We start from the raw sequence: 10,613 nt of genomic DNA on the forward strand, positions 1-10,613 counted from the left end.
TCCAGAATTACCCAGAAACTGACTATTATCAAACCAATCTAAGTCAAACCCTAAACTTAAGCTTCAGGATTATGTAAAAGTTATTTTTTTCCTTTTTCTTTCTTTTTTTTTTTTTTTTGGAAACTGGGTCTTGCTCTGTTGCCCAGGCTGGAGTGCAGTGGCACAGCTCACAGCAGCCTTGACCTCCTGGGCACAAGCCATCCTCCTACTTCAGCCTCCCAAGTAGCTGGGACCAAAGGCACACGCTAGCACACCTGGCTAATTTTTTTATTATTTGTAGCGATGAGGTCTTGCTATGTTGCCCAGTCTGGACTCAAACTTCTGGCCTCAAGTGATCCTGCCTCGGCCTCCCAAAGTGCTGGGATTACAGGCATGAGCCACTACACCTGGACCTTTTTTAAACTAGAGTTATTTCAGCAGGATACAGACTAAAATAAAAAAGTCAGCCCAGCGCAGTGGTTCACGCCTGTAATTCCAACACACGCAGGCCGAGGGGGTTGGATCACTTGAGGTCAGTAGTTCAAGACCAGCCTGGCCACCATGGTGAAATGCTGTCTCTACTAAAAATACAAAAGTTAGCCAGGCATGGTGCTGGGCACCTGTAATCCCCAGCTACTAAGGAGTCTGAGGCAGAAGAATCTCTTAAACCTGGGACGTGAAGGTTGCAGTGAGCTGAGATCACACACCACTGCACTTCAGCCTGGGTGGCAGAGCAAGACTCCGTCTCAAAAAAATATTCCAGAACTATTTATAACTTTTCTCTTTAACATCTGACCATCCAACCAATAATTTATCTATTTGGTCATCTTGTAGTTGTCTCCACCACATTATTTGAGATAACCACTTAGCCTTTTTTTGTTTGCTTGTTTTTGAGATGTTTTGAGATGAAGTCTTGCTCTGTTTCCCAGGCTGAAGTGCAATGGCACAATCTCGACTCACTGCTACTGCTGCCTCCTGGATTCAAGCAATTCTCCTGCCTCAGCCTCCCGAGTAGCTGGGATTACAGGCATCCGCCCCCATGCCTGGCTAATTTTTCTATTTTTAGTAGAGATGGGGTTTCACCACGTTGTCCAGGCTGGTCTCGAACTCCTGACCTTAAGATCCACCACCTCGGTCTCCCAAAGGTGGGATTACAGGCATGAGCCACCGCGCCTGGCCTAGCCTTTAGACATTTAAAAATTCAACTTTGATTTGACTGGCCTGAGTTATGCCAGAGTTAGTTTTTTATCTTAAAGAAAACTAACTCAGGAGGTCTTCATTAGCTATGTACTCTATCACCAATAGTTCATGTAATAATGCCGCTGACTCCCAAAAAGCAATTCTAGTAAAATTTATAAGTTTGGACAAAACTCATTTTTGGAAAATACTTGAAAAATCCCTCGGTAGTGCTTTACCATAGAACACTCAGAACCTCTCAACCCTTTATTACCTGTATGCCCAATAATTGGAACAAATAATAGTATCAGATATTGTAATGTTAGGCTATTGCTTCTTGGCTCCTGTGATTCCCTAGCGTCCCATCCTGGATGTCCTTTAGGTACACAGTGCTACTACTGTGTGCCATGGACAGTGTTACGACACATTCTGAGCTTCCTGAGTGCATCACCGTGAGGCCAAATAGGCTGTTCTCTCTCCAGTGAAATTCCTGTCTGTCTTTAGGCAGTCATCTTCATCTATGCATTAGTGGTGTCTCTGTTCACCATGCTTCATATAAACTAAAGTACAGCCTGATCTTCCGAAAAAATACTCTTTTTTGTGGACTCAAGTATAAAATCAATATTTAATTTAGCTAGTGATTAAACCATTTTGTTGTTGTTGTCTTTTGAGACGGAGTTTCACTCTTGTTGCCTAGGCTGGCGTGCAGTGGTGTGATCTCAGCTCACCACAACCTCCACCTCCTGGGTTCAAGCGATTCTCCTGTCTCAGCCTCCCAAGTAGCTGGGATTACAGGTGCCCACCACCACACCCAGCTAATTTTGTATTTTTAGTAGATACAGAGTTTCTCCATGTTGGTCAGGCTGGTCTCAAACTCCTAACCTTAGGTGATCCAGCGGCCTCAGCCTCCCAAAGTGCTGGGATTACCGGCATGAGCCACCGCGCCCGGCCAATTAAACCTTTTTAAAACCAACTGAAAAATGTTTAAAATTCACTTGCTTGTGAGCTGTCATTGGTGAATATTGGTTCCAAGGTTTGGGGAATGAATTTGAGAAGGCCTTTTTCTCAAACCTTTAGGGCTCAGTAAGGCTAAAACAAAAACAAACAGGTGCATCCAAGATCTGATTTCAAGGCAAGATTTATTGCTTTACAAACAAACATTATGCTTGGTCTTAATAGAAAAATGACATCAGATACATCCAGAATACATTTCACATTGGGATAGCTGCCAGTTCAGCACAAAACATACATTATTAGGAGCAGGGAAGCATGAAAATAAACTATATCTTACTTTTTGGTACATCAGGAACACTTTTGCCTGAAGTAAGCCCTTTAGTACTATTTTTTATTTTATTTATTTTTTTAATCCATCCATCTGCACACTGGCCCTTTAGTACTCTTTAAGTGTAAAACTTTAATACTTGTCCTGGGCTTTGACCCTTGTGTTTGATCTAAATGACATTTCAAACATAAATGTCTTTTGACTAGTGCGTTTACTGTTATGTACAGAATTTAAAATGTGATAGTTTGAATATAAAATCTGGTTTGATACATGATATAAAAGTTGTATATTTAAATTCAAGAAAATGTTTTTGTGGACTATTTCTACTAAAGAATATTAAATTAAAATAATTTAAAAACTTATGAAGCAGTGATCTGTTAACTGGTCAGGTCAATTATCTGAGCTGTGTAAATCATTGTCTGGCACTACAGTTGAATCACCTTGACACTGAACTCAGGAGCAGCCCATTTAAGAAGCATCTTGTAAATAACAAAGTGACACCTTCGAGATTACAGTTGCAACTATGCAAGTCATTCATAGAGTAGCTGTGGGCTCTCTTCTAAAGGAGGACCCATTACATGAAGATAGACCTTTCGTGTCTTGTTGCCGACGTCCAAGTCTCTTGTGGTCCAGAAATGCCAGGATGGTTGTTTCAAATGCATTGGGTATGAATTGCACCTTGAATCTGCCCTTCCCTTTTTCGGTTAAACCTTTTCACATAGCTGCTGCTGCTCCTTAGCAGTCCATCCCCTGGACGGAGGCGGCCTCTCAGGACCTGAAGCAGAGCTGTAGGGAGCTGCCGTCTTTTATGGTAGATGTGGCCCATCACAATATACCTGCTGCCTGGACAAAATAACCAGAACATTAATTCATACTGTCTTTTAAATGCCATGAAACAGAAAATGTAAGGCCTTTAAGAAATGCCTAAGCTGCAATCTATTATCTTGCTGCACAAGTTGAAACTGATATTGAGTCTCCAGGCATCTGGTGGAAACAGCCTAGCGACCTTTAGAAGATAACCAACCAGGCCGGTGTGGTGGCTCACGTCTTTAATCCCAGCACTTTGGGAGGCCGAGGTGGGCAGCTCACTTGAGGTCAGGAGTTTGAGACCAGCCTAGCCAACATGGTGAAACCCCGTCTCTACTAAAAATACAAAAATTGGCAGGGCGTGGTGGCACATGCCTGTAACCCCAGCTGCTTGGGAGGCTGAGGCAGGATAATCGCTTGAACCCAGGAGGCGGAGGTTGCAGTGAGCTGAGATCGAACCACTGCACTCCAGCCTGGGCGACAGGACGAGACTCAATCTCAAAAAAAAAAAAAAAAAAAAAAGCAGTATGTAACCGGACCACATTACAGAACAAAGGTCCTTATCACAATCTATCAGGATTTCCCAGAGCACATGTCTAGAAAGATGTGGGAGTGGGTATTCCCCGCTATCAACCCCACATACACACCCAAAAAAGCAGCTTTTCTAAACTCAGTTCTGTACAGTCCCTTCTGGCAATGGTGTTTGGTTGTCCACCCCATTTGTCAACATCTATTTATTGACAGCCCGCTTTGTGCCAACCTTTGCTGTTCTCACCCTTGAGGGTGGGGGCTGACAGGGCTTAAATCACAGAGTGGCCGAAATAATACCTGTCGTCTAAATCCCATTCATGTCACTGTCCCCCATCCCTCCCAAAAAAAGGCTGGGCGACCTACAGCCCGGGCTGTGGCACCCACGTTACAAACGGTGGTATAAAGTACATATGCAGCGTCATTCAGGTCAGTTTCAATACCAGGTTTAAACTCTGGACACGGCTTATTGCAGCTGGAGGAGTCCAGGGCTAACATGTGGACTCGGAAGAAGAAGCCGTCGGGGGTGAGGTACAGGCGGTTCATCTTGTACAGCCCGTCCCGATCCACCAGCAGGGTCACCAGCCGGATTCCCGCGCCCAGCACGTCCACATCGTGCACGATCCCGTTCACTGCTGCTTCCGAAAAACAGTTTGGAGAAGAGCATTACCCCGAGTTCCTCTCCCAGTCCCCCGGGCGGTGGTTTTTAGCAACCGCGAAACGGCCCGCACGGGTCGGGCGCCCTGGGATCTCGCGGGCGGGCTTCTCCGGGGCTCGGAAAGGCTCGCGGGGCGGCGGCGCGGCGGCCGGGCTCACCGAATTCGCTCTCGCAGAACGCCTCGCGTTCGTCCAGGTCGGACCGGCAGGCGCGCGCGCAGGGCTCAGGGCCGGGCTCCGCGTCCCTCTGGGGCGGGCTGAGGCCGAAGCTGAGGCTGAAGAGCGGCGGCGGCGCGGGCGCGGGTCCCGGGGCCAGCGCGGCGGCGCGCGGCCGGTTGGGGTGGGCGTGGTCGGCGGAGCCCTCGGTGGCGAGCGCGGGCGGCCGGGCGGCGGGGAAGCGCAGAGCCCGTGAGCGCGCGCGTCGCGGGGCGTCCTCCGACGCGGGCTCGCGGCGCGGCGACGCGCGGTTCTCGGCTTGCGCCAGGCGCGGGCCCGGCAGGCCAGCGGGCGCGCGTGCGGCCTCCCGGAAGCTGGCCTGGTTGTCGGCCGGCGCGGGGGGCTTCCGGCGGCGCGGGTCAGGCCAGGCGCGGGCGGCGGGGGCGGCCTCGGCCGCGCGCGGCCGCTGCGGGGCCTCAAGGAGCGGCTGCGCGCGGGGCCCCGGTGTCTCCTCCGCGGTCGGGCAGCCGCGGGAGTCCGGCTTTCTGCTGTGCGGCGGCGAGGCTGTGGGGAGAGAAGAGGAGAGGCGGGAAGGCGGTGGGGGAGGAGAAGCAGTGAGGGGAGGCCGTCGGGGAAAGCCGAGGAAGCCGAGAAGGGAGAAGAGGGAAGGGGAGGCTGAGACGGGAGGCCGAGAGGGGAAGGGAGGCCAGGAGGGAAGGAGGCCGCTAGTGGGGCAGGGGCGCTGCAGAAGAAGGGCTTTGGGAGGGGGAGAGGAGATAGGGGACAAGGGAGGCTTCGCAGGCACCTGCAAGAGGAGAGATGGGAGGGAGGCCCGGAGGCCTGGAAGTGAAGCAGGGAGAACCCGGACGCAGCGTCGCGGCCAAGCGGGGCACGCGCTTCCCAGGCCCCAAAGGAAGAAGGATACGAGGGTCTTGCCCTCTAAGATTATAGCTTTTAAAATTACAACCCGCTATTTACTCTAAGACTAAACATGTCTGACAACACTGGTTAGATAACAAACTTTTTTGCCCTTCCTTTAATATATACGTATATGTGTGTATGGGTGCATGTGTGTGTGTGTGTGTATGTATATATATATATATATATATAAAACATATATAAACATCCGCCTCTTTGCTATTTACAGTTTGTTGAGAAAGTACCAAGAGCAAACCCCAGGGGGAAAGGTCTCATATTACAGGTTCTCCTAATTGTTTAAGCGCCCCTGACAACAGAACTATTTGGTTTTCCCATCCGTGTTTACACTGTCATCCTGGTCTCTGCAGAATCGAGCATTTGTAAGTGGATTTTTATCTGGCTTCTTGGACACCACTTACTGGTAAACCACAGCTAAGGAAGGTTTTAAAAGCTTGGCTGGGAGGCAGAGGCCCCTAGTTAAGTATAAAAGCACACATCGCTTACATTTTTTTCCCCATTAGATGGTGGAGGAAAGACTCCTAAATGGTATGGCATGAAAACAAATTTTTAAAATTATTAATGATTTTCCCTAGTTCTGCAGACAGGTTGGTGAGTAAACCTCAGCCAGCTTGGGAGCTGGGCACCTTTCCATACCAGTTACACAATTTCACCTCCTTGCTTGCCTGGGTCCCAGTGCCCTCCAAACAGGGAAGAACTCGCCTTTATTTTTCTCTCTCCTTGTATTAAAGAGATGGATCTGCCCATTTGCAGCTCTGGCAACACTTCATTTAAAGTTGATTGGTATTGCCAAATCGATAATCTGCTTTAAAATCAGCTTTCACCCAGCAATAATAGCTGGTTAGAGTTCATGTTTTTGCAAAGAGGTTGATTCTGACTCATTATGTTGTTAAACGGTTGTGCCATGCACAGCTGAATAAAGTTCTGGTGGATATCCAATTCCTGACTGTCAACTGTTGACCTCACAACTGCTTCCCCATTGATATCACCATCTGTTGTCATGGGAAAGATTGTCTGATATTTGGGTTAAATGCCACTGAAGTCATTCAATTTCCATGTGGAAAAATAACCCAGAGTAAATTGCCCTGTAAGGTACGGAAACTTTTTCCCAGAGATAGCGAAGCCGACAGAACATCCAAATAAAAGCAAAACAAAAACACGATTCCCCAGAGAACCCCTCATTTCTTCACGGGCTGAGTAACTTAATTTCATTTCGTGCATGAAGTATAAGAGTGTGTGCGTGTTAGTTAAACCCCGGCTCAGGTGTCCCAACGTTGTGCGCTGGGGCTGCGGGGAGAGCAAAGTGCCCGGGGCTGCCGGATTTCGGCCCGGCTTCCCCCTAGCCTTCCCCAGCGCCCCCCGCAGCCCCTGCTCACCCAGCCGAGGGGGGCGGACCCCGCGGCGTCCTGCGAGCCCGGCCCGGGCACGGCTCCCGAAAGGCGCGCCACGACCCCTTTTGACACTTTCCCTCCTCTGTGATGGAGCAACTACTTAACATGCAAAGTTTTCCCCAGCCTGCCCGGCTTGCTCGGGATCATTTCAGTAGCTGAATTGGCTTCTTTCCGAAAAGGCTGCCAAGAGACACGAAACCTTGGGGACACACTTTGCTCCTTTATAAGACGAACGCAGATCCGGGGTGTCCTCTCTTGCGAGCTCTGACCCCCCCCTCCTCGTCTCGCGTTTCACTGAGCCTCCTTCCCAGCTCCCCCCCAGATCCCCGCTCCGCTCCCAGAGCCCCGCACCACACCGATCTTACTTTTTCTCTCCGCCACCGGTGCTTCGGGGGATGATCCGACTATCAAACAGAGGAGCCAGAAAGCTCTAGCTGTCATTTTTGCAGACAGGATTCCCAGGCTCTAAAAGTGAGCCTGGGCTTTTGCTTGCTTTCTCTCCCCCAACCCCTTCTCCACACCCCCACCCCCGTTCATGCTAATGAGGGGCAGCCTTTGGGGAAACGGGAATCACTCGCTGAGCAGACCATTGGAACAAAACCGAGCCGCAGGGATTTCTCCCTCTTCCTTCCTAAGGGGGACGAGCACATGGCCTCGCAAAGTTGTCCCCGGGAGTGTCTGTCCTGTGATCTGCGGGCGAGGATAGCATCACAGCCTAAACTTTAAACCTGTGTGCGTTTGCGCGCTGGGGTGGGGGCAGCAGAGGGTGGGGTGACAAGTGCAGAGAATAAGCGTGTTTCGGGACTGAGGGACTGGGTGGGGGAGAACGAGTGACGGGAGCTTTTTTCTAGATTAGGTCAACAACAAATAGGAAAATAGTGCTTAAGACAGCGTGGGTTTGTGGAAGGGAGATTCCAGATGACAGAGAATGTATCCTGGAATGTGTGTGTTAGGCAATTTCTAGAGAAACCAAGTCACTGCTTCCTAAGTTTAGTAAAACTGTTTCATTATATATCACAGCTCATTGTAACCTGTGCCTCCCGGACTAAAGCGATTCTCGTGCCTCAGCCTCTCAAGTAGCTGGGATCACAGGCATACACCACCATGCCAGGCTAATTTTTGTATTTTTAGCAGAGACGGGATTTCACCGTGTTGGCCAGGCTGGTCTCAAACTCCTGACCTCGAGTGATCCACCCACCTTCGCCTCCCAAAGTGCTGGGATTACAGCGTGAGCCACCAGGACCGGCCCAGAGGTCTAATTGTTAATCAGAAGGTTGCCTGTTGAGACCAGGCAGGGTGGTTCATGCCTGTAATCCCAGGACTTTGGGAGGCCGAGACAGGAGGATCTCTTGAGCTCAGGAGTTCAGGACCAGCCTGAGCAACATGGAGAGAACCTGTCTCTACAAAAAATACAAAAATTAGCCAGGCATGGTGGCTCACATCTGTGGTCCCAGCCACTTGGGAGGCTGAGGTGGGAGGATCACCTGAACCTAGGAGGTGGAGGTTGCAGTGAGCCGAGATTGTGCCACTGCACTCCAGCCTGAGTGAGAGACAGAGAGAGGCCCTGTCTCAAAAAAAAAAAAAAAAAAAAAAAAAAAAGAAGAAGGAAAAGAAAGAAAAAGGAGGAGCCGGGCGCAGTGGCTCACTCCTGTAATCCCAGCATTTTGGGAGGCCGAGGCGGGCGGATCACGAGGTCAGGAGTTCAAGACCAGCCTGGCCAAAATAGTGAAACCCTGTCTCTACTAAAATTACAAAAAAATTAGCAGGGTGTGGTGGCACACACCTGTAGTCCCAGCTACTTGGGAGGCTGAGGTAGGAGACTCGCTTGAACCTGGGAGGCAAAGGTTGCAGTGAGCCGAGACTATGCCATTGCACTCCAGCCTGGGCAACAGAGTGAGACTTTTGTCTCAAAAAGAAAAAAAAGAAAGGAGGAGGAGGAGGAGAAGGAAGAAGAAGAAGAAGAAGAAGAAGAAGAAGGAGAAGAGGGCTGGGTGTGGTGGCTCACGCCTGTAATTCCAGCATTTTGGGAGGCCGAGGTGGGTCGATCACGAGGCCAGGAGATCCAGACCATCCTGGCTGACACGGTGAAACCCCGTCTCTACTGAAAATACAAAAAATTAGCCGGGGGTGGTGGCGAGTGCCTGTAGTCCCAGCTACTTGGGAGGCTGAGGCAGGAGAATAGCGTGAACCTGGGAGGCGGAGCTTGCAGTGTGGCGCCACTGCCCTCCAGCCTGGGTGATAGAGTGAGACTCCATCTCAAAAAAAAAAAAAAAAAAAAAAAAAGGAGAGGAGGAAGAGGAGGAGGAGGAGGAAAGAAGTTTGCCTGTTGAGCATTAAATCAAAGAAAAGAAATTTGCTGGCTGGGTGCGGTGGCTCAACCTGTAATCCCAACACTTTAGGAGGCCAAGGTGGGCAGATCACGAGGTCAGGAGTTCGAGACCAGCCTGGCCAACATAGTAAAACCCCATATCTACTAAAAACACAAAGTTAGCTGGTCATGATGGCGGGCGCCTGTAATCCCAGCTACTTGGGAGGCTGAGGGAGGAGTATCGCTTGAACCCAGGAGGCAGAAGTTGCAGTGAGCCAAGACTGCGCCACTACACTCCAGCCTGGGCAAAAGCACAGGACTCCGTCTCAAAAAGAAAAAGAAAAAAAAGAAAAGAAATTTGCCTGTTGAGCATTAAATCAAATTGCAGCTAAGGAGATGAGCTAATCTTCCCTCATTCAGGTGTTAGAGGAGTGAATTATATTCTCCATCCAAAAGAGTAAAGCTCTACAGCCACTGCAAAGCTTGGGTACACCAGAGTCAGGGTCTCCAGACCCTAGACAAGACCAGATAAACACTAGTAAATTCATGCCTTCGGGGCCCTGTTTATAGGTGTCCTCAGATCCCCTTCTTTCACGTGCTCTTTTTTTAAGTCAAGTGGAATAAAATTCACTAGGCTTAAGATTTCTCAGTTACAACCACATCTCTGACATACCTTCTTACCATTACACTCAAATCACCCAGAACCTATTGGTGGTGTTCCCGAAACTCTTCTGTTGCAGGAATGTTGTGAATGCCCTGAAACCCACACCCTGAAATGTAGAGGCAAGGAGCAGGCTGGATGGCTCCCAGGGGCTCCCAGAGGCTCCTGGGGTGGCACCAGCTGGAAGAACTTGCCAGAGTCCAGTCCTGGGTCTTGAGCAGTGTCTGGCTTGAGCCTTAGAAATCACACTAATGGGCCGGGTGCGGTGGCTCAGGCCTGTAATCTCAGCACTTTGGGAGGCCGAGGTGGGCGGATCACCTGAGGTCAGGAGTTCAAGACCAGCCTGACCAACATGGTGAAACCCTGTCTCTACTAAAAATACAAAAATTAGCCAGGTTTGGTGGCAGGTGCCTGTAATCCCACCTACTTGGAAGGCTGAGGCAGGAGAATCGCTTGAACCCAGGAGGCGGAGGTTGCAGTGAGCTGAGTTCGCACCATCGCACTCCAACCTGGGGGACAAGAGTGAGACTTCGTCTCAGAAAAAAAGAAAAAAAGAAACCACACTAATGGTGGAAGTTACAAAGAGTTCAAAGAGACTGATCTATGTAGCCAGAATGTCAGTTTATTAATTTACAATGAGAAATCAACTCAGAAATGCAAACTCATGTCAGCCTGGGTAGCATTCTCATTCTATAAACAAGCCACAGAGGAAGCCAAATTATCCTCAGGGTG

General features: G+C 49.7%; 1 protein-coding gene across 1 annotated transcript; it reads right to left on the reverse strand.

The window, feature by feature from the left end:
* Positions 1 to 2,275: 2,275 nt before the first annotated feature.
* On the reverse strand, positions 2,276 to 7,624 carry C19H17orf58 (chromosome 19 C17orf58 homolog). Its single transcript, XM_054459642.2, has 4 exons — positions 7,278 to 7,624; positions 4,589 to 5,149; positions 4,216 to 4,407; positions 2,276 to 3,280 (listed from the first exon to the last, which is right to left on the reverse strand). The coding sequence occupies exons 1-4, from the start codon at positions 7,351 to 7,353 to the stop codon at positions 3,090 to 3,092; spliced, it is 1,020 nt and encodes a 339-aa protein (XP_054315617.2). The 5' UTR covers positions 7,354 to 7,624; the 3' UTR covers positions 2,276 to 3,089.
* Between the last annotated feature and the right edge of the window lie 2,989 nt (positions 7,625 to 10,613).

Source organism: Pongo pygmaeus, chromosome 19, assembly GCF_028885625.2.
Source record: "Pongo pygmaeus isolate AG05252 chromosome 19, NHGRI_mPonPyg2-v2.0_pri, whole genome shotgun sequence".
Taxonomy (NCBI): domain Eukaryota; kingdom Metazoa; phylum Chordata; class Mammalia; order Primates; family Hominidae; genus Pongo; species Pongo pygmaeus.